This window comes from Schistocerca serialis, chromosome 5 (assembly GCF_023864345.2).
Source record: "Schistocerca serialis cubense isolate TAMUIC-IGC-003099 chromosome 5, iqSchSeri2.2, whole genome shotgun sequence".
NCBI classification, from domain to species: Eukaryota; Metazoa; Arthropoda; class Insecta; order Orthoptera; family Acrididae; genus Schistocerca; species Schistocerca serialis.
Genome location: NC_064642.1, coordinates 403,256,001 through 403,281,243, shown reverse-complemented (window position 1 = coordinate 403,281,243; position 25,243 = coordinate 403,256,001). Strand labels below are relative to the sequence as shown.

General features: G+C 40.6%; 1 protein-coding gene across 2 annotated transcripts in view; it reads right to left on the bottom strand.

Moving 5' to 3' along the window:
* LOC126480806 (endoplasmic reticulum metallopeptidase 1-like) overlaps positions 1-25,243 on the bottom strand; it is a 300,067-nt gene that overhangs the window by 25,109 nt on the left and 249,715 nt on the right. For both annotated transcript variants that reach the window (XM_050104129.1, XM_050104128.1), the window contains 4 exons: positions 24,479-24,708; positions 22,338-22,518; positions 18,501-18,685; positions 16,729-16,884 (listed from right to left, as the gene is read on the bottom strand). In XM_050104129.1, coding sequence (XP_049960086.1) covers positions 16,729-16,884; positions 18,501-18,685; positions 22,338-22,518; positions 24,479-24,708 — 752 coding nt within the window. The remainder of the gene's footprint in view (positions 1-16,728; positions 16,885-18,500; positions 18,686-22,337; positions 22,519-24,478; positions 24,709-25,243) is intronic.

Here is a 25,243-nt window from a genome sequence, read left to right as displayed (position 1 = left end):
GACCCAAGAAGAAACAGTGTTACCCTGAACTTGCATTAAAGTCAAAAAAAGCCTGTTAAGAATTATTTGTTGTGTGATCCTATTTAAGATCACACGTAGTGGTTGCACATATTTCTGGAGTAATAGGCCATGAAAGTGTCGGTGATTTGTACTGAAATTTATTACCAAATATATTCCTCTGAACTACATACTATAAAATTGTAAGACTCTTCAAATTTATTTTGAACATTTCTGCAGCCATTGCCTTAGCTGGGAGAAGCTTTTCAACCATAAAAATGATAAAGCAATGACTTCTCCAGGAAGGTAATTTCAACTTTAAAAGTGATATTTTATTCTGCTAACCTTAACAAAACATTTGGTACACTCCACTGTTTAGCATGTAAATGGAGATACTTTTACAAATTACATATCTTTGTTCACCACTGTCTCATAGGGCAACACTTCTGTGGGAATGGTTGTACATTCCACCAACCAGTCTGGCCCAAATAAATGTTACACAGGAATGGACGGGACGGAATGGTCCCAGCACATACATCACACACAACAACTTACTACATATCACAGAAAAAACCATTTACTCAATTAGAATAAAGAATCTCATTAACATGTTACAGTGATCACTTTGATGCTGACGATAATAATTCTCATCTAATTTTGAACAGACTAACACTTGCTGCCATATAGGGAGTGACACATAACTTGAAAATTCCATTAGTTCTGAAATTAACACTGGTATGGAACAGGCTAATAATAATAATAATAATAATAATAATAATAAACCCGTGTGGAGTTGATAGTCTCCCATCGGGCGCCTCCCCAGGTGGCAGATAGGGGAATGCTCTCCAGATATGGAGGGTACCGGGGAAATAAAATACCCGGGGTGGACCAAAACTATCAACCAAAATCCACTAACGTCTGCCTGGTATCCAGCAGTTAGGGGTCAGCGTCTGTTTGCCTACATGGTGCGGCTGCAGCAACCTTCTTGATCTCAACAATCAAGTCGTATTCCTCGTGATATTTCCTCGGAAGGACCACCACCAAGTTAGTTTTCAACTTGAAAACCAAACATGATGATAACTCAAGGAATGAATCCACTACCCCGAGCACCAGTCGCAAGGCTGGCTTTACCTGGTCATTGGATTCCGGGGCACCAGGAGCATCATGTTACGCCTAAGGTTGAGAACCAGACAACGTCCAAATTATTACACACAAACAAAGACACTTCATCGGTACACTTAATACTAATACTCTTTTCAAACTGGGCAAGCTCAAACAACTTACAGACGTGCTACAAAAATTCCAGATCAAAATCCTTGCAATCCAGGAAACACTATTTACGGACAAAAACCATTTTGATACAGACAACTACAGGATCTACAAAGGAAAACCAGCAGTTAAAACTAATGAGGAAGGACTCAAACAGTTTGGCACAGCATTTGCAGTCCACAAATCTATCAGCGACTCTGTCATTGACTTCCAGTCTGCCTCAGAACGTATATCATCGCTCTCCGTCAAATTGGCCAACAAAGCATATACCTTGATCAACGCACACGCACCTACAAATAACTATAACAAGAAGAACCGCCAGAAAGTGGATGCCTTCTGGAATGACCTTGAAGAGACGATAAACAAAATTGCCAAACACCATGTAATGATCTTGTTAGGCGACTTTAACGCACAATTAGGTAAAGAGAAAAAATACAGGAAAATCACCGGAATCCATACAGCTCACAAGAGAACTAACAAGAATGGGGAGAGATTGATAAGCTTTTGCGAAAATTTCGGCCTCGTAATTATGTCAACACAATTCAAAAAACCAAACAAGAAACTGTATACTTGGAAGTCACCCAACACAATGTTGGGTGAATTCCAGATAGACCATGTGGCCATCTCCAAGAGTAACACAGCAGAAATTCTGAATGTGAAAACGAGAAGAGGATTTTTTGACTCAGACCACCATCTTCTACAGATAAAGACCAGATTACAACCCAATAGAAAAAAAAGCCAAAACTAAACAAAGTGCTGAGACCATATCCCGAATACATACAACTCAACAAGGAAAACATCTTACAGGAAATTAGTCAGACAAACACCACAAACTGGACAGAACTTGTGGACGTCCTCAAATCCACGATGAAATTGGGTCACCCCCCCCGAGAAGGAGAAAACACAGATGGTGGACTATAATATGTGACCAAGCAATAGAAGAAAGGACCAATGCCTGGAAAAACTTCAATAGTCACAAAACATCAGAAAAATGGCAACAATTTCTAGTAATCCGAAAACAAACATCAAAAACTATTCGGAGGGAAAAAAGAAATTATGACAAACGGTGACTAGATGAGGTAGAACAAGATTTTAAGAAGAACAACACCAGGAATTTTTATAAGACGTTTAAAGAACATATTGCAGGATACCAGCCACCCAACCTTTGTTTCAAGAAACCGAATGGTTCACTAGAAACTAACACGAAGAATAACCGCCAAATCCTCGCAGACTATTTCAACGAACTTCTCAACTGTGAAAGACCTACAGAGGATATTCACTACGAGATGTCTACACCAAATCCTGACACTAAACCGCTAACCATCAACGAAATAGTAGAAATTATCAAGACACTGAAAAACAACAGAGCCCGAGGAGAAGATGGAATTATTGCAGAACTATGGAAACTAAATGATGAAAGATTGACAGGAAAAATTCACAAAATCATATTAAACATTTGGGAAACGGAACAGATCCCTTCTGAATGGAAATGCGCACTCATCCATCCACTCCACAAGAAAGAGGACAAAACTGAACCAAATAATTACAGGGGTATCTCACTCGTACCGGTCACATATAAAATCCAATCAAAAGTTCTCATGAATAGATTAGAAGAACAAGCTGACCCACAAATAGGAGAATACCAGGCTGGTTTTCGCAAGGGACGATCATGCATAGAGCAGATCTGGAATCTGAAAATAATTCTCCAGATGAGAAACACCCGAAACACAGTGGTTACTTTTGTAGATTTTAAAAAGGCCTACGACTCAATAGATAGAGTAGCGCTCTGCAAGACGCTGGAAGAATTCAGCATCGACAGAAAGACAAGAGCAATCATTCGGGAAACATTAACTGACACAGTCTCCAAGGTTAAATTTATGGGGGATATCTCGGAATCATTTGAAATCCAAACTAGAGTTCGACAGGGTGACTGACTTTCACGATTACTCTTTAATATCATTCTTGAAAAAATTATCAGGACATGAGAAAAAGAAGTCAAAGAATACAGACTGGGACACCTGTTTAGGACAGGTGGTAGGGACAGAGCATCGAGTGACATTATACTGAGTGCACTATCCGAAAATTACCTCAAGCAATTAAACAGAGAACTGACTCGTGGCGATAACATCTTGGACCTACTGATAACAAACAGACCCGAACTTTTCGACTCTGTATGTACAGAACAGGGAATCAGTGATCATAAGGCCGTTGCAGCATCCCTGAATATGGAAGTTAATAGGAATATAAAAAAAAGGGAGGAATGTTTATCTGTTTAGCAATAGTAATAGAAGGCAGATTTCAGACTACCTAACAGATCAAAATGAAAATTTCTGTTCCAACACTGACAATGTTGAGTGTTTATGGAAAAAGTTTAAGGCAACCGTAAAATGTGTTTTAGACAGGTACGTGCCGAGTAAAACTGTGAGGGATGGGAAAAACCCATTGTGGTTCAACAACAAAGTTAGGAAACTACAGCGAAAGCAAGGAGAGCTTCACTCCAAGTTTAAATGCAGCCAAAACCTCTCAGACAAACAGAAGCTAAACGATGTCAAGCGTTCAGTGAATTCGAAAGTAAAATTCTATGTACCGACTTGACAGAAAATCCCAGGAAGTTCTGGTCTTACGTTAAATCAGTAAGTGGCTCTAAACAGCATATCCAGACACTCCAGGATGATGATTGCATTTTAACAGAGGATGACACACGTAAAGCTAAAATACTAAACACCTTTTTCCAAAGCTGTTTCACAGAGGAAGACCGCACTGCAGTTCCTTCTCTAAATCCTCGCACAAACGAAAAAATGGCTGACATCAAAATAAGTGTCCAAGGAATAGAAAAGCAACTGGAATCACTCAACAGATGAAAGTCCACTGGACGTGACGGGATACAAATTTGATTCCACACAGAGTACGTGAAAGAACTTGTCCCCCTTCTAACAGCCGTGTACTGCAAGTCTCTAGAGAAACGGAAGGTTCCAAATGATTGGAAAAGAGCACAGGTAGTTCCAGTCTTCAAGAAGGATCGTCGAACAGATGCACAAAACTATAGACCTATATCTCTGATGTCGATCTGTTGTAGAATTTTAGAACATGTTTTTTGCTCGAGTATCATGTCGTTTTTGGAAACCCAGAATCTACTCTGTAGGAACCAACATGGATTCCGGAAACAGCGATCGTGTGAGACCCAACTCGCTTTATTTGTTCATGAGACCCAGAAAATATTAGATACAGGCTCCCAGGTAGATGTCATTTTCCTTGACTTCCGGAAGGCGTTCGATACAGTTCCGCACTGTCGTCTGATAAAGTAAGAGCCTACGGAATATCAGACCAGCTGTGTGGCTGGATTGAAGAGTTTTTAGCAAACAGAACACAGCATGTTGTTATCAATGGAGAGACGTCTACAGATGTTAAAGTAACCCCTGGCGTGCCACAGGGGTGTGTTATGGAACCATTGCTTTTCGCAATATATATATATATAAATGACCTAGTAGATAGTGTCGGAAGTTTCATGCGGCTTTTCGTGGATGATGCTGTAGTATACAGAGAAGTTGCAGCATTAGAAAATTGTAGCGAAATGCAGGAAGATCTGCAGCGGATAGGCACTTGGTGCAGGGAGTGGCATCTGACCCTTAACATAGACAAATGTAATGTATTGCGAATACATAGAAAGAAGGATCCTTTATTGTGTGATTATATGATAGTGGAACAAACACTGGTAGCAGTTACTTCTGTAAACTATCTGGGAGTATGCATGCGGAACGATTTGAAGAGGAATGATCATATAAAATTAATTGTTGGTGAGGCGGGTACCAGGTTGAGATTCATTGGGAGAGACCTTAGAAAATTTAGTCCATCAACAAAGGAGGTGGCTTACAAAACACTCGTTCGACCTATACTTGAGTATTGCTCATCAGTGTGGGATCCCTACCAGATTGGGTTGACGGAGGAGATAGAGAAGATCCAAAGAAGAGCGGCGCGTTTCGTCACAGGGTTATTTGGTAACCGTGATAGCGTTACGGAGATGTTTAATAAACTCAAGTGGCAGACTCTGCAAGAGAGGCGCTCTGCATCACGGTGTAGCTTGCTTGCCAGATTTCGAGAGGGTGCGTTTCTGGATGAGGTATCTAATATATTGCTTCCCCCTACTTATACCTCCCGAGGAGATCACGAATATGAAATTAGAGAGATTCGAGTGCGCAGAGGCTTTCAGACAGTCGTTCTTCCCGCGAACCATATGCGACTGGAACAGAAAAGGGAGGTAATGACAGTGGCACATGAAGTGCCCTCTGCCACACACCGTTGGGTGGCTTGCGGAGTATAAATGTAGATGTAGATGTAGAGGTCTTGCATCTCGGTCTATTACAGGGGTATGAGCCATGAGGTAAGGGATTGGGAGCAGGGGTTGTGTAAGGATGGACGAGTATATTGTGTAGGTTTGGTGGACTGCAAATACCACTGTAGGAGGGGTGGGAAGGATAGTGGCCAGGACATTTCTCATTTCAGGGCATGACGAGAGGTAATCTAAACCCTGGCAGAGAATGTAATTAAGTTGCTCCAGTCCCGGATAGTACTGAGTTATGAGGAGAATGCTCCTCTGTGGCTGGACTGTGGGACTTTGGGATGTGGTGGGAGACTAGAAAGATAAGGCCTGGGAGATATATTTTTGTCCAAGGTTGGGAGAATAATTGCAGTCAGTAAAGGCTTCAATGAGACCCTTGGTATATTTTGAGAGGGACTGCTCATCACTGTAGATGAGATGACCACAGGTGGCTAGGCTGTATGGAAGGGACTTCTTGATATGGAATGGGTGGCAGCTGTGTAAGTGGAGGTATTGCTAGAGGTTAGTAGGTTTGATATGGACGGAGGTACTGATGCAGCCATCTCTGAGGTAGAGGTCAACATCTAGGAAGGTGGCTTGCTGGATTGAGTAGGACCAGGTGAAGCAAATGGGGGAGAAGCTGTTGAGGTTCTGGAGGAATGTGAATAGGGCGTCCTCACATCCAGTGAATCTGAACCAGGTGAGGAGTTTAGAATTCATTGTGTTTAGAAAAAATTCCTCTAGATGGCCCATGAATAGGTTGGCATAGGATGGTGTCATGTGGGTACCCGTAGCCGTACCTTGGATTTGTTTGTAGGTAATGCCTTCAAAGAAGTAATTGTGGGTGACGATATAGTTGGTCATGGCGACTAGGAAGGAGGTTGTTGGTTTGGAATCCACAGGGCATTTGGAAAGGTAGTGTTCGATAGCAGTAAGGCCATGGACATTAGGAATGTTAGTGTACATAGAGGTGGCATCAATAGTGACGAGCAGGGCACCATGTGGTAAAGGGACAGGAACTGTGGAGAGTCAGTCGAGGAAATGGTTGCTATATTTTATATAGGAGGACAGGTCATGTGTAATAGGTTCAAGGTGTTGGTCTACGAGAGCAGATATTCTCTCAGTGGGGCACAGTAACCAGCCACAATGGGGCGTCCTGAATAGTTCGGTTTATGGACTTTAGGAAGCTGGGAGTGCGGGGAGTGGTAGGGGTAATTGCAGAGATGGACTCTGGGGAGAGGTTCTGGGATGAGCCTAAGGATTTGGGTAGTGCCTGGAGATCTTGCTGGATTACTGGAATGGGGTCACTGTGGCAAGGTTTGTAGGTGGAAGTATCCGACAGCTGACAGAGTCATTCCGCCACGTAATCCTTGGTCAAAACCAAGGTGGTGGAGCCTTTGTCTGCAGGTAGAATTATAAGGTTGGTATCAGTTTTTAGATGGTTGACTGCAGTTCTTTCTGCTCATGTAAGGTTAATTTGCACGTTGGGAGATTTGGGGAATGAGGGTGAGGCAAGGTTTGAGGTTAAGAAATTATGGAAAGTTAACAGGGGTGGTTTGGAGACAGTGAGGGTGGATCACGGTTGGATAGAGGATTGAACTGAGTTAGGCAAGGTTCAATATTGGTATTTGGTTGAATCTGATTGGTAGGGTTGGTGGCGAAAAGGTGTTTCCACTTTAGGGACCGGGAGAAGGGGAGAAGGTCTTTAACTAGTCCTGCATGATTGAATTTGGGACAGGGGCAAAAGGTGAGGCCCTTGGATAGGACTGATATTTCTGTGGGAGTGAGGCTTCTGGAGGAAAGGTTCATTACTTTGTTGCAGGTCTGTTTAGGTTCTGGGTTCTGTGTAGTTGTGGGAGGGAGTTTTGGAGGGTGGGTGAAGTGTGGTAGGTCTGCAAGACAGGGCTCGTCAGCTATGAGTGGACGTGGGGAAGGTTTGGAGGTGGTTGTAGACATGGTGGACTGTGGTACTCCGAAGCTAGAAAAAGAAATGAGCACAATGGAGAGCTTTTCGAGGTGGTGGTGTGCATGTTGCTCGAGTTCTTGCAGGGCAAGAGTTTCAATGTGTGCTGCAGCACTGGTGCTGCTGCTCACAGAGTGGTTTCAGTTGTCTGAGACTGCAGACATCTGTGCGCACACACACACACACACACACACACACACACACACACACACAGGCCTTAATGGCTGAAAGCGATAATTGTGTGAATCTTTTTGTTGTGCCCATTGCAACTCAATATCTCCACTATATGGTGAGTAGCAGGTTTACATTTGTAATTCAAATAATATTCCGAGTAGTTGATATGGACGCACAATTTTTTTTTCATTTATTAATTTCATCTTTGAGCATTTTGTGCATATACAATCTATGTGGAGATTCAAAGTTAATTTGAAATCAAAGTTCACACCCAAGAGTTTAACAGACATACAACAGCTGTTGGTATTGCAAAAACTAAAAATTTCACTCTATTATTATTTTCAATCAGTAATAAGGTACGGCTCTGATTTTTGAAGAAACTGATAATATACTGCAGATATGAAGGGGGGAGGGGGGGGGGGGGGGGGGGGAAGGGGACAGCTTAGAAAATCACTATACAAGGGGGGGTTGTTTTCCCCAAAAAAGAGCTTCAAATGACTGATGTTATCTCACTGACACTGATAAACTCGAGGACGCTATCGGCTGAGGAAGTGTCATCTGCTAAAATGGAAGATATATTAGGCAACAGCTGTAAACGGGCATGTAGCAGAGTAAAATAAGGACACTGAAGTAAAAGGTGTCTCACTGTCCATGGTTGAGAGCAGTGGGGACAAAGTGGGGGGGGGGGGAGGTTTGCCATTTAACAGATGTCGATGGCTAAAAAAAGACAGTGCCCTATTTGGAGTCTAGTTAAAATTACCTCCTCGCGACAATGAGGTCAGGAGGAAGAGGTCCAAGAACAGGGAAGATGTATCACATCATGCAACTTGTTATTGGGAAGTGTAGACCAATGTGTGTGCCATGAAAGAGAAACACAACGACATAAAACACACTGTAGATTGGCGAGCGAAGGGAACCACGCAGACAGCGGGCCGAGGAAGAGGGACTGCAGCTTTGGCCGCTATATCAGCTGCCTCATTTCCACGGATACCAACATGCCCTGGGATCCAGAGGAATTCTACAGAGATGCCCCCCAAGTGGAGTAAGTGGAGGCAGTCTTGAATCCAGTGGACCAGAGGGTGGACGGGATAAAGTGCTTGGAGGCTCAGGAGAGAGCTGAGCGAATTCGAGCGTATAATATACTGTATCTGCTTATGCCGACAGATGTATTAGACAGCCTGGAGAACAGCATAAAGATCCACAGTAAACACCGAACACTGGTCAGCAAGCCGAAACCTATTAGGGGTGTCATCAACAATATAGGCACTCCGAATGACCAAATGTTATTTTTGAGATGTCAGTGTAAATTGATGCGACATCCTCCATTTGTGCGCATAGATCAGCAAATACCCGACAATAAACGAGAGGAGGGGGTACAATCCTTGGGAAGCTGACAAAGATCGCAGAGCAGGCAGGTCTGGGGACAAAGCCAAGGTGGTGCCGTACCCCCAGTTGTCAAGGAGGTTTTAGGAAAGTGGGAGGAAAGATAACGTAGCAGTTGACGAAAGTGGACTCCCGGTGGTAGTAGAGGGGAAGGGTGGCCCGCATACCCTAAATCGAAGGAGGCATCGTAAAAAAAGGGCATGGGCCGGATGAGCAGGCATGGAAGACAGGTGACCAGCGTAACGACTCAGGACAGTTTGCCGAATGGACAGCGGAGGTTCAGTAGTCTCAGCATAAAGGCTTTCCCTGGGGCCGGTGCAAAAAGCTTCAGATGCTAAATGCAACCCATGGTGGTGGACATAGTCGAGATGCCGAAGATATGAAATGTGGGAGGACCAGCACAGTTTTCTGTCAAATATAAGTCCCAATAATTTGGAAATGTCCACAAATGGAAGGTTGACAGGGCCTAGATATAGGGAAGGTGGATGAAACACTGTACGACGCCAAAAATTTACACATACGGTCTTACTGGAAGAAAAGCGGAAGCCAGTTTCGATGCTCCAAGAGTGGAGGCAATCGAGACATCCTTTAAGACATCATTCAAGAAGGCTGGTCCGTTGAGAGCTGTAGTAAATCACAAAATCATTGACAAAGAGGGAGCCTGAGACATCAGGAAGGAGACAATCCGTAATTGGATTTATGGCGATGAAGAACAGTACAGCACTGAACATGGAGCCTTGGGGCACCCCGTTTTGTTTTTTTGGGAGAAAGTACGGGGGAGAGTAATGTTCACCCACACTTTAAATGTGCGCGCTGTCATAAATTCACGAATAGAATGGGGTTGCTGACCTCGAAAGCCCCAAAAGAACATTGTGCGGAGGATGCCTATCCTCCAACAGGTATCATATGCTCTCTCCAGATCAAAAAACATTGTTGTCATTTGGCATTTCCTGAGAAAATTTTTTTCGGGACTCCAGCCACCAGGCTAAATGGCAATTCACCATATGCTCCATTTTTATTTCTCGTTCAGCTACAGGCAAAGCGTGATACACTTACAAACATCAACATAAAAATTTAAATTAACATTAACAATGATTTACAATAAAATTTTCAGGGTTTCCAGCCACAAAAGTGCTTGGTCACTTATCACATGTATGTCCATCAGATTTCCTCCCTTAAGTCCGTGTATGTCGCACTCAACTATATGCTGCTTGGTTTGACTCTCTCCGCACTCACAATTGGGGTCCTGGGAGAAACCCCACTTTTTCAACAAATATCCACACCGACCAACACCTGTCCTCAGACGATTTAGAGTTACCCACACTCTACGTTGGAGTTGGAAGCCTGGAACTCGTTGAGATGGGTCCTCAATAAGGAAACTGTTATTCACTTTGCTTTCCTGCCATTGCTGTTTCCACAGGTTATCGATATCAATCTGTTGTTTGAGTTCTTTCCAGAAGGGATTTCTTGACATCAATCTGTCAGGGGGAGGAGGTAGGTCCCTGAACTTTTCTTTGTACCTCTGGATTGCTCTTTCACGTCTAATCGAGGGTGGTTCGATATTGGCAAGGACGGGCAGCCAAGGTTTCGGGGTGGGTCTTACTGTTCCTGTTATGAGCCTCATTGTCTCGTTAAGTTGCACATCAATATATCTGACATGCCTACTGCGGGCCCAGACGGGTGCGCAATATTCCGCTACACTATACAGAAGTGCCAGTGCTGATGTGCGTAGAGTTTCAGTGGAACATCCCCAGGTTGTTCCTGCCAGTTTCATCATGATGTTGTCTCTTGTTTTCATTTTTTGGGCGACTTCGTACAGGTGGCTCTTATATGTGAGAGTGCGATCTAGCTTAACACCTAGATATTTTGGCGTTCTATCGTTTTTCAACAATTTACCTTTTATTTGCACTTTTAGCTCACGATTTGCATCTTTGTTACACAAGTGCATTATTGATGCCACGGATTTAGTCGGATTTACTTTGAGGTGCCAGTTGTCATAATATTGTTGTAGTCGTCCCTGTTTAAAATTTCTTCCAGTTCTTCGAAAGTGTTGGCGTGAGCCGCGATAGCGATGTCATCTGCATACATAAAAGAACGAGATTCCAGGTTTGGGATGTCCGCTATGTATAAATTGAAAAGGCATGGAGCCAGCACAGACCCTTGGGGGAGACCATTTTGTAGTGTCCTGTAGCTGCTTGTTTTCCCATTCAGAGATACCTTGAATCTCCTGTTTATCAACATATTTCTGACTAGATCTATGATCATCTTGCATTTCACGACTTTTGACAGTTTATACAGTATCCCTTTTGTCCATACAGTGTCGTATGCTGAGGCGAGATCTAATAATACCATGCCCGTTTTCTTTTTGTTTTGGTAACCTCTTTCAATGAAAGTGGTTAGGGCGAGAACTTGGTCGCAACAATCTCTTCCTTTTCGAAAACCGCCTTGCTCTGGGGGAAGAGCAGCTTCTATTTTACTTTCTATTCTGCCTAGGATGACTCGTTCAAACAGCTTGTAAGTGGTGCACAATAAAGGTATCGGTCTATGCTCCAAAACCTTACTTACACTACTCTTGAGAGATATGGGGCAACCGCTAGAGGGGAGATGTTTGTCCTTTCCAGGTTTTGGAACAGGAATGAAGGATAGCTTCCTGCCATCTTCTGGGAAAGGTACGGTCAGTCCAAATTTGATTATAGAGACGGAGGAGGTAATGCAGACTATGGTATGATAAATGCAGCAACATTTGGATGTGGACGTCATCGGGTGGAAGAGTGAGTGAGAAGAAGAGAGTGCATGTTGGAGCTCCCACATGGAGTAAACAGTATTATAGCTTTTGCTATTTTGAGAGGAGAAAGCAAGAGGTCACACTTCCACTGCATGTTTCTTTGGGAGAAAGGCTGGCCCAATGAGTTAGAAACTGCGACTGGGTTCACCAAGGTATCAAGCATAACAGTGAGCCCAGAGATCGGGGAGAAACTAGATGAGCCAGATAATCATAGAATTCAACTCCAAGCTACTGAGGAGGGAGTGAAGGTGTTAAAGGAGCTACTAAGGCAGTCCCAGCTTGCCTTCTTGCTATTGTGGATGATGCGACGGCATCGTGCATGTAACTGCCTATAGCGGATACAGTTTGCCAAAGTAGGATAGTGGCGGAAAACGCAAAGAGCACGTCTCCACTCGCATATTGCAGTACGGCATGCCTTGTTCCACCTAGGAACTGGGGGGCGCCGGGGCAAATCGGAGGTGCAAGGTATTGAACGTTCCGTGGCTGTACGAGTAACTTCTGTATCATGAGTGACCTCATTGTCAGTGCTAGGAAAATGGTGGTCACCTAATGTCACTAGAGAGGAGAAAAGTGTCCAATCGGCTTGGGAAAACTTCCAGCATCTCAGGCGCATAGATGGCAGTTGTGGCTGTAATCCAAGGACACAGGAAATAGTCACTCGAGTGTGTATCAGCAAGAGCGAACCATTCAAAGCGCCGAGCTAGCTGAACAGTACTGACCGCAAGGTCCAAATGAGAGAAATTTGTCGTGGAGACAGACAAAAATGTAGGTTCCTCAGTGTTGAGGCGAACAAGATCTGCTTGGTGGAAGAGGTCAATCAATAGAGAGCCTCACGGACAAGGATGTGGAGATCCCCCAATGTGGGTGGTGGGCATTGAAGTTCCCAACCAGCAAATAGGGGGGTGGGAGCTGACCAAGAAGAAGAAGGAGATCAGCTCTTGCCATAGGTGTGGACAATGGAATGTATACAGTACAAAGAGAGAAGGTGTACCCAGAAAGGCAAAGAGAGAGACAGTGACAGCTTGGAAGGAACTGTTTAAGGGTATGGGGTGATAATGGACAATATCATGGAGAAGAATCGTGAGACCCCCGTGTGCCAGAGTGCCATCAACAGAGGGGAGGTTAAACCGAACTGACTGAATCACGGGAAACAAAGCAATCTTGAGGATGTAGCTTAGTTTCCTGATGATAGAAGACGATCTTAAGAGGATCGACAATTAATTCCTATTGGCTCGAATGCTGCCAATATTCCAATGGATAATTGACATGGGGTGGACAGGAAAGGGAAGAATCTTACCATGGTTGCTGTCAACTCAACGACCATTGAAAGCCGGCGGCCGACAGCCTGGAATGGCATTCAGCCAAAGGCAGAACATCCTGATCCATAGGTTGTTCGGGGGCACCTCCTCTCACCAGCAATTGGCAGGTTGATCCGCCTCCAGCGGTGTGCCTCAGCGACACTGAAGACTGCCGAGGGCGGTTACCGCCAGGTGGCACTGTAGATGAGACACACTGTGGCAGAGAAGGAGAGGAACTTTGTTTCTTATGAGCCTTCTTGGAAGCAGGAAGTTGAGATGAGGGAGGAATCTGTGGTTGTGAAGTTGGGGTACATAAAAGATCTTCGTGGTTAGGACCTTTTTTGGAAATCCAGGCATCCGACTTTTGGGCTTTTAATTTAGGAGCCAACGAAAGGGGAGCCATAGAGTGAGCAGGTGATAGTGGGGAGGTTAAACGAGCAATCTCTGCACTGGCCGATCTAATGACCATGGCACTGAAGGTGAGATCGCAAGTCTGCATGGCTGCCTCCTTAGAGGAGATGCAAGGACAGTACTATATTTACCTGCTGGGGGCACAGTGAGCTTTCGACTGGCGAATAAATTACGAGCAGCAAATGCAGACACCTTTTCCTTCACTCGAATTTCCTGAATAATTCGTTTGTCTTTGAAAATGGGGCAATCTCTAGAGGAAGCAGCATGGTTGGCCACACAGTTGACGCAACGAGGGGATGGAGGTGGACAATCACCATCATGGGCATCCCAGCCACATCTAATGCATTTGACTGGCTGGTATGATTAAACCACTGACACCGATAGCAACACGTAGGGTTGGGGATGTAAGGGCGAACTGAAATTATCTCAGATCCCACTTTAATGTTCGATGGAAGTTGAACTCTGTCAAATGTCAAGAAGAGAGTATGGGTTGGTACCAAGTCCTTGCCAACTCTTAATGACTGCACAGCTGTTACGCCCTGGTCAGACAGGTAGTTTTAAATTTCCTCATTGGGCAATCCATCGAGTGAGCATGTATAAACCACCCTGTGTGATGAATTTAAAGTGCAGTGCGCTTCCACCCAGACAGGGAAGGTGTGTAGCAGTGGAGTTCACTGCAATTTTTGTGCCTGGAGGACACTAATGTTTCTAACAACAAGGTGCAATTTCGTAATCGGGAACAAGACTTTACAGGACCTGCCATTGCATTGACACCTTTCTGAATAATGAAAGGACTGACTGTGGAGAAGTCTTGACCTTCGTCAGACCGAGAAACAACTAGGAACTGTGGCACTGATGGAAGAATTGTCTGTGGCTGAGACTCATAACTTTCGCATAATGCATACAGATAATTATTATCCCTCTCTTGTCATTCTCATTCAATTTTGAAGGTATGTGATGATAGATCACTAGACTGCCTCTTTTTATGCAAGCAGTTGCTGCACCTGTGAATATCCTTCATACCCCAAACAAATAGCGAATGATAAACAGTACTGTCACCATGATTCACCCAAACTGAAGACAGTTGGGTCGAACAAAAAAATCCCGCACCACAATACTACATGAAATGTTGCATTATTTGGGGGGTACTTACTTCCTCGACAGGCAGGGCTTTGGCCCACCCGCGGCCCACACACGATGCTTGTGTGAAGTTTGGCATGCTGTGGCCAGCCCTGATTTTTTTTAGAACCAATTTAATTCTGTGACTTTTGTTTGTTTATTAAACTTATATGCCCAAACTTCCCAATGTATAGGAATGAAGATCATGAACAGTCTAAAGGACAGTAGCCTTCAAGAATATGTAGTTAGGTGTATTGCAAAATAATACACGTGATACACAGGTTGTTGTTGTTGTGGTCTTCAGTCCTGAGACTGGTTTGATGCAGCTCTCCATGCTACTCTATCCTGTGCAAGCTTCTTCATCTCCCAGTACCTACTGCAACCTACATCCTTCTGAATCTGCTTAGTGTATTCATCTCTTGGTCTCCCTCTACGATTTTTACCCTCCACGCTGCCCTCCAATGCTAAATTTGTGATCCCTTGGTGCCTCAGAACATGTCCTACCAACCGATCCCTTCTTCTAGTCAAGTTGTGCCACAAACTTCTCTTCTCCCCAATCCTATTCAGTACCTCCTCATTAGTTACGTGATCTACCCACCTAATCTTCAGCATTCTTCTGTAGCACCACATTTCAAAAGCTTCTATTCTCTTCGATACACAGGTACAGAAATATTACTGCTTGGTCACAGATTTAATGAAGGATGAACTGACATTTTAAGCAGGTTGTTGTTGATAATTAGCTCTTTATGTAAATGTAACTATTTTTTATCAGAGAAAAACTTAAAATATTACATTACTCCATCTTATTATCTATAATTTGATGCAAGCTAATTATATTATTACTTTAAGTGTGTCTTTTAATTTAATTAAATTATTAACAAATGTAAGACACAACAAGAATAAATGACTATTCACTAGTATCTATACTTTGAAATAAAATTCATTGCTGTCAGGGGTTGTTCGAGAACATTTTTACACAGAAAATACTTATTATTTGGCACCCTCCCTCTCCCTTTTCTCCACTCTAAGACTTTTACCAGTGTCAGTTTTTGCTATCGAATGTAATACACATTACATACAAATCTTGCACTTGGGCATCCCTGGCACCTCACATGGCCACTACCTATTGTAATATATCCTGCACATAATTCTTATAGCTGTTCTCTGGTGCCCTTCTTAGCTTGGTGCCCCATGTGGTGACTTGCACCAATTTGTGCCTTAAAACGGCCCTGATTACTGTAGTCCAATGAACTCTGACAGGCTACCAGTAAAACGTATGAGAGGCAATTATGAGCCACCATACATTTGGAATAAAGTACAGCGTCTAATTTAGTAACCATTCTCTTTCCCAGTCACCAGAAGTTAAAAGTAGAAGTTTTGATTTCATTCACAGAAATGTATACAATTAGAATAAGCTCTCATTGATTTGATTTACAAATGGGTCTCTAACTACCCCTGCTTTTGATCAGCACTGAATAGTAACTAATTTATTAGCAAACCGAAATAGATAAACAACAGTGTGCCAGTTAATTACCTAACTACTTTTATAGTAAATCACATTCACACATAATGTTATGACAAATATTTTATTTCTAAGGACAGATTTAAACATTTTTCATAGCTGTATTCTTAGTTCATTTCCAAACCAATGTTAGATTTACTAGAGATATTGCACGCCATTTCACTGTCAAAAGCAATATTGGTTACTGAAATAAACTGATGATGATGATGATTGACGATGTAGAGGAAGAAAAATAACAGCCTTTTGGTCATAGAATAAGATGTTACGTTTTTCCACTAATGTGAAGCTAAACGGACGAGAAAAGCAGCAGCAGCAGCATATGATTCTACATCTATTTAATTTGTGTTTCTTCCACAAAATTAGTGTGATATGAAGTATGAACAATCATTTTGAGTTCAAATTGCTGAAAATAACATTTATGAATATAATTTCAACTACCAATAAAAATAGAGAAAAACAATGATGCTGATAGTGCTTTAAAATGGTACTTACTGCTATCATGAATCTCTGTGGGGCAGGAGAAGCTGGATCCCCTGAATATGGGAAGCCCAGAGGTGTTAAAATTAAAAGAATAACAGCCACGAGAGAGAGGCCTCCAAAAAGACCAAGTATCCTTGTTGGTCTTCTCACTAGTAGTATCAGTGGAGTCTATAATAGAAATATAAGGAAATATAGAATGTCAGTGTGTTAACTAATTGCTACTACAGATAAAAAAATAAATACATAACTATATTCCTCCACACGACCACCACCACCACCACCACCACCACCACCACCACCAAGCTGATGGCTTCATATTAATGTAGCAGGTACTCAATTGTAATTCACAGAAGGAAAAACACTGATATTGTGTACACAGAACTCACAACATTGAATAACCACAAACTGTAATGTTAAAAAATACAAACCTAATAGCAAACCTGAAACAACTGAGAAAAAAAAAAAAAAAAAAAAAAAAAAAAAAAAAAAAAAAAAAAAAAAAAAACATTATGTAAACAAACTTGTTGTAATTACAAGAGTCACTGTGTCATACTATAAAACAGTACAAGACCAAAGAAATTTAAGAAGTTTTACATAATTCATGCATATAATTCACTTTCTTCGTATAAACTGGGGAAGACCTATGAACACTATGTGGTGGGATTTTGTACCTCCAGAGTAGTTCCTTAAATGTAGCAGATACGGGGTTGATCCATTCATTAAAAATAGATCCGAGCCTACACAAACAGTAACTTAGTGACTAGAAGAAACATTTCTTCATTTCAACATATTTGAGGAAATTTATCTACTACTTTCCTGTAGTGCATGCTCATATTAGAGTAGAAAATCAAGCTGTCTAAGGTAATGGAGAATGTAACAAACATAACAAAGAAATTAAGATACACATGCTGTTCAAAAACATTCCATATAAAATAGTCAAGAACTAAATCCCACTGTAAGAATTTCCTACCCAAGAAGGTGTATTCTTTAGTTTATTCAGTATATAGTAAGAAAATTAATTTGAATGTGACCTTATGCAAAACCCTATTACAATAAACAATTAACCGTAACAATAGCTCTGAATAATTATGTATGATACAAACATGCATCAACTTCACTGTACGCAAAACACACGCACGCACGCACGCACGCACGCACACACACACACACACACACACACACACACACACACACACACACACACACACACACACACACACACCAAAATCCCTCGTACAAACATGCACAAGTCACTAAAGTCACTATGTAACAAATCAAATTGTTGAACAAAATGAAAGAAAAATTTAAGAACATTAAACTTGCAGTATAGCTACAAAATTTCATGATTAAGGCTTCTATAATGTGCATAACAGTCTTAATGATTGAAGGCCGTTCCTTTCCTTTTTCCAACAAATTAATGAGAACCCTTATTGAGAATTTAATGTCGGCTATTAACACTAAGATTTGAATACCCATTTCATTATTAACAACTCCAGCTTAAAAGAAGACCCAAACAAGAGACTGTAAACACAGTGGCGAGAAAAAGCCCGTGGAGTGACCAACTGCATATAATTCAGTACTGTATGAGCTGTTGCTCTGAAGCATCGTTCTTATTTACAAAGGTGCTAACTACAGTTCTTGTCTACAATGATTTTAAAGAAATTTTCTTCTTAATTATGAACAAAAAGTAACTTGACATCTGCAAGAGAAATAATATCAATAGTGATAAAATTACAAATCAGTGGAGGAAATAATGCAAGCAGAAGAGATATATCTGAACTTACTATAAAACTGAACAACAAAACAAACATTGCTGAAGTGATGCCAGCCAGAACAATTTCAGAATAGTTGCCTGAACCAGCACGTCCCATGATGGGTATGTACAGACCCATTGCACCAAGTATTAAATAAAAACACTGACAAAATGGTAGAAGGATGACACCAACATGCAGGACAAGCCACTTCCAGTCTGCAACAGAATGATTTACTGAGTTTCTAAATACCATTTTGTATAAAGGCACAGTTGCTTCATACTAGGTCTAAACATGCATAAAAGGAAATAATGATGCGCGCACACAAACAAAGAAACACTAGCTGTTTTTTCAACAGCAATATAAATAACTATACACATGTTCTTCCATAGCTAACTACTTAAAAGGTACTCCTCATCAACCGGCTGATGCAGATATGCAATCTGCATTTCTTTTCTTCCACACACACACACAAAAAATAAATAAATAAATAAAAAACTATAGGTGGGTGGAGGTGGGGAGGAAATTTGGGAGTTCCAAATGAAAGAGTGGATGGGTACATAGCACCACAATGATTTGAAGAGCAGACTATTTAAAAAAATTAAATAATAACTACAGCGAGAATACAGTACAACTCAAACAAATTAACTTTATTATCTCATTCTACTGTTTCATAAATAAAATTTAGAGTAACTGTATGATTATATGCTCATTTTCTAAAAAAATGACAAATCTTGTCAATGTTAATGAAATCAAATCACTGCACACTTATCACAAACTGATTATTAAAAAATTATAGTTCAGAAGTAACGTACAACAGTCTATATTTATATATTCACCCAAAAAGTTTAGTTATGCTTTCATGTTTTTTATTGTCATTAATGTATCTTACATACCAGTGCTTTAATAAGGACTTCACTGGACAGAGCATAATGTGTGTAAAATTTTAAAGGTATCAACAAAGAGACAAGTGTTTCAGCATGTATTTCTTCCTAAATGACTATGATAGTGGTGGAATGTTTTACAGAATGATGATAGAGGACAAGAACTGTAATTTTTGAATGATCACCAAAACCACTCCTACTTAAATACGGTTATTTAGTAACACACAAATTTACTTGGAAAATGTGCATATACAGGGTGTTACAAAAAGGTATGGCCAAACTTTCAGGAAACATTCCTCACACACAAATAAAGAAAAGATGTTATGTGGACATGTGTCCGGAAACAATTAATTTCTATGTTAGAGCTCATTTTAGTTTAGTCAGTATGTACTGTACTACTTCAATTCACCGCCAGTTGGCCCAATTGAAGGAAGGTAATGTTGACTTTGGTGCTTGTGTTGACATGCGAGTCATTGCTCTACAGTACTTGCATCAAGCACATCAGTACGTAGCATCAACAGGTTAGTATTCATCATGAACGTGGTTTTGTAGTCAGTGCATTGTTTACAAATGCAGAGATGGCAGCTGCCCATTTGATGTATGGATTACCACGGGGCAATAGCCGTGGCGCGGTACGTTTGTATCCAGCCTGTGACTCGCGACTGGGGAAGACCTAGAACGACGAGGACACCTACAATGGACGAGGCAATTCTTTGTGCAGTTGGCGAGAACCCTAATGTCAGCATCAGAGAAGTTGCTGCTGTACAAGGTAACATTGACCACGTCACTGTATGGAGAGTGCTACGGGAGAATCTGTTGTTTCCGTACTGTGTACAGCGTGTGCAGGCACTATCAGCAGCTGATTGGCCTCCACGGGTACACTTCTGTGAATGGTTCATCCAACAATGTGTCAATCCTCATTTCAGTGCAAATGTTCTCTTTACGGATGAGGCTTCATTCTAACGTGATCAAATTGCAAATTTTCACGGTCAACATGTGTGGGCTGACAAGAATCCGCACGCAATTGTGCAATCACGTGATCAACAGAGATTTTCTGTGAACGTTTGGGCAGGCATTGTTGGCGATGTCTTGATTGGGCCCCATGTTCTTCCCCCTGTGTTCAATGGAGCATGTTATCATGATTTCATACGGGATACTCTATCTGTGATGCTAGAACATGTGCCTTTACAAGTACGACGGAGCTCCTGCACATTTCAGTCTAAGTGTTCGTACGCTTTTCAACAAAAGATTCGGTGACCGATGGATTGGTAGAGGTGGACAAATTCCATGGCCTCCACACTCTCCTGACCTCAACCCTCTTGACATTCATTTATGGGGGCATTTGAAAGCTCTTGTCTACGCAACCCTGGTACCAAATGTAGAGACTCTTCGTGCTCGTATTGTGGACGGCTGTGATACAATACGTCATTCTCCAGGGTTGCATCAGTGCATCAGGGATTCCATGCGACGGAGGGTGGATGCATGTATCCTCACTAACGGAGGACATTTTGAACATTTCCTATAACACTGGTACGTTCTGTTGCTGTGTGTTTCCATTCCATGATTAATGTGATTTGAAGAGAAGTAATAAAATGAGCGCTAACATGGAAAGTAAGCATTTCTGGAAACATGTCCACGTAACATATTTTCTTTGTTTGTGTGTGAGGTATGTTTCCTGAAAGTTTGGCCGTACCTTTTTGTAACATCCTGTATATAGCTACAGGTGTGTGTGTGTGTGTGTGTGTGTGTGTGTGTGTGTGTGTAGAAGGAAAATTCGAGTGTGCACAAACCACACACCAAGTTCTAATTCATTTATTCAACTTTATTAAATTAGGTCTACAAGACTACCACTTTACTTGAACCATGTACTACATTACATTTTAAGTTTTTCATTGTGATTAGTTCATGTATATAATTCAATCTTGTGTAATTATGTCAATAATAAGGATTATGATGATGATGATAAACTAATGAGACATTGGTTGAAAAAATCAATGATGATTGTCAGCTAAATGAGGGAGGGGAGGAGCAGAGGAGGGATGAATAAATTAAGGAGTGGGCTGCAAACAATGTGGTAATGTTTCATTCATATCTGCATGAGACTTCCAAGCATTCGTTTTTATTTACACAGCATTCAAACACATTAGCTGTTACTGCTTAAAATTGGTTTGAAGTCAAAGAGCTGACCAGATGTTGAAAATAATAAAACATTTTACAGGCCTGGTTTATTGGGAGCAATGAAAGAACAACAACAACAAACATGAGAGAAAACCTTTACCCAACCTAATCAGGTACAAGTTACAACAAAACAAGATTTAACTTACACAGTCATCTCTATTATTGGATAATGAAGGGATATCACTTGATAAAACAAAATTTTTCTTCACAATCCCAGTTTCTCATCCCTTAATTTCAGCTCATAAGTGTCCAGTCAGTACGTAAATGCGTCAATAACATGGTAACAGCTTTAATTGTGTGTCTACAATATGTCATACAGTTGTCTTTCTATATCACTTTTGTTGTATCCTCATCTACCTCTGTTCACAGATACAAATGAGAATCTACACAAAGGATTTACTGGAAAACCAAGTCAGGAGTTGCCCGCGAAAGGCAAAGGTCCCGAGTTCGAGTCTCGGTCCGGCACACAGTTTTAATCTGCCAAGAAGTTTCGTATCAGTGCACACTCCGCTGTAGAGTGAAAATTTCATTCTACAAGTCAGGAGTAGTTGCAAAATGGGGAGGGGATATAAAAAATTGCAAAATGCTTTCTGTGGGTCGTACCAATCTGACAAAACATGGGAAGTACATGTTCCTGTGAAGGCTAGAAATGCTACTAACACTCTCAAACTTGTGCATTTACAGTGGTAACTGCTGTGAAACAATTTTAACTGGCTATGTTGATTAACATAAAATAAATTCTCTTGCACACAACCATTTTCTTTATGGACTGGAAAACAGACTGTTAAGATTTCAGAGGAACACTTACCTCTCCAACGACGGTAGGTTATTCTCTGCAACAGACTCACAATACATGGAAAAAATGTCCACATCCAGGCAACAAAACCACTGCGCACTGATAGCAAAGTGCAGAATGTGAGTATTGAAGTCCATGCAATTTGATAACCATCACAATACAGTTGGAAAACTGTCCATGGAGAGGAGAACACCTGAAACAATAGCTTTCTGTTGAGGGCTGCAGCAGGCGAGAGCTGTTTGTTTCGCAAACATGGACTTGAAATAACATTTATATTACTGTTTTATTAAATTACTGAATGAGACTTAAACATATCTAAAATTCTGTTTTTAAGACAGTGACAGAATTTGCCATCCAATATTTCTTTTATTACTCATTGCCTTGGATGCAAATAAAAGCCATCAAAGCTATTGCCATTTACATGCAAAAGAGACTTCCTTACAGTGTCAATTTGTCCATACAAGCAACTAAAAGCTCTATTAATCTAAATCCTGTTTCTTATGTTGGGTCATACGAAACCACCTAAGTAGATGAATCTCTAATTACCTTAAACACAGGATGCCTCCTTTCAGACATATTTAGAAAGTAATGGCTACTCACAAATTATGCCAGCTAGGATTATAATCAAAAGACATGAAAATGACTTACTGTTATTTGGAATAAAATGGTGTAATAGAGTTAAATCTGCATATGTGTAAGACTCATTTCTATTCTTCAGCATGTACTTCAAAGAACAAAAATAAGCATATTTCAACCCAAACTGATTGTTAATGGATAATGAGCAGGTTGGGTTATATAAAGAAAATCCCGTGTCCCAAATGAGATTCCAGTTCTTGTTTAACATTTGCTGGTACTGTGAATGCTTATGTTCCACATCAGAAGAAAGTTAGCAGTATTTGGTATGAATATGATCTGCCATGGGAAAGTAACTGTACAGTATCAAACTCCTCAGGCAAAATATTTTTGACACTTTCCAACCTTTCCAAAGAACTTTGTGTGTGTCACCATCCACACAGTCAATTTCCTCAAGAATCAAAACGATGTTAACTGTATTCCATTATTGCAAGTATTGGTCCTGTAAATTCACATACAATAACTTACGTGTCTTGTTACTGACAATTGCAAGTTGTGAATAGCTGACAGTCTTATTGGTCTCATTAAGTGGTTTCTGGTTTACAAGCCCATCATCAGACAGCAGCTGAAAATCATTATCTAAGATTACACATTTTTTGCAGAACAATTCAAAATGAATAAATACTGAAGAACCATCACAGCTTGCATGTTTCATTTATTCTTGAAGTGCTCTGCCAGATACCATTTCTGTATTAAATTTTTTCTTTAAAATTAGATGCCATTTTCATAAGGTCTGTCAGTTGGAGCCTGTTGCACAATGGCTAAACTAGCATGTAGGATAATAGCGTTTTTCTACTGTGAAGATACTGCCTCTCTGAAATTACCATTTAACTTTACTTGATTTTCACTAGTCAGTACCATAGTCTGTCAGGGAAAAGTTTAGCTCAATAAAAATGGACAGACAAAAATGAGAGCACAAAAAATGGAAATTACTTTAATATCTCTGTCTGTCTGTCTCCCTTCCCTTTCCATTGCAACAACTTTTTCCTCCACTTTGTCATCTCCAGATCCATACAATTTTAATGAACTGTTTGACTGAAGAGAATGGATGTGCACAGTACTTCAGATAATTCTACAGATATGGATATTTTTCAGCACTGTGCCTCATCTCTAAGGCAAGTGATATTCTGTGTCTGAAAATCTGTTTTTGTACCTTTAGTTGCTTAATACTTACTACTATGTACTCTGTTTCCATTTTATGGGCAACAGAACATATTTTGTTACACTTTTCTCTGCCATTCATCCATGGCGATTAAATTTAGAATCTACACAACAGGTAATTTTATATAATTTTTATAGTGCTTAATTGTTTAAGCATTATTTTGTGGGAGTAAGGACAAAAATTGACTTTGTACCATGTACATTGCAACTGTAGTCTTTGCTGACTAAATTCCCTTGGTTCCTATACTATAGATTTACTTTCAGCACATCATATTTATTCTCATTTTAAAAAAAATGAGAACTCTGGATCAAAATTATGGTTCAAATTCTGTGTGTCATTAAAGAACACTTAAGCTTACCTTTCTCTGAATATGGCTAAGGCCAAGGATAAAAGCCATTGGCACAGCAAGTGCAGGGCTTATGTACAAGAAAAAAATCCACACTGGCCTAGCATACCAGCTCATAGTACATCCTATTGAAGTAAGAATAACAGCTATTGTTATACATGCCAAAATTCCTAATAGCCATGAACATATAGCAGACACTGCAGTCATACAAAGATGTCTCCAGTACACATTTTTCTTCACATCTGTAACAGTAATTACAAAATTAGCTTAATTTAGTTATGTTGTTTCTCTTCAGAAACAGTCATCAATTTTTCATACATCTCACATAATTTGATTTTCAATCTCTCATATTTAATACTTTAATTTTCAATCTCATATTTAGAGTAACTAAAACAAATCTTTGGTTCAGAAAGTTGTAATATCCTTACAGTTTGTTTGTTAAAGTTATGGCACATTTTTTGCCACAGTAAAATTACTACTAAAATTACTGACATTTGACACTGATTAAATTATATAGTTATTCAGCTCATTTCACAACATAATTTAATATATGAAAAAAATAAAGATTTTTGAGAACTCTAAATTTGGCTGAAATAACATTCATTTGGTAATTTTGAACATTTAACAAAAATCTAGTCAATGGGCTTAGATAATTGAACAACAAAGAGCACTTGTGAACTATCATTTTAAGAATTTACTGGAGCAAAAACACATTGATGAAGTTTCATTCATTACAGCATTTAATAAATGTGAAAACATTTTTAGAAAATGTTATTT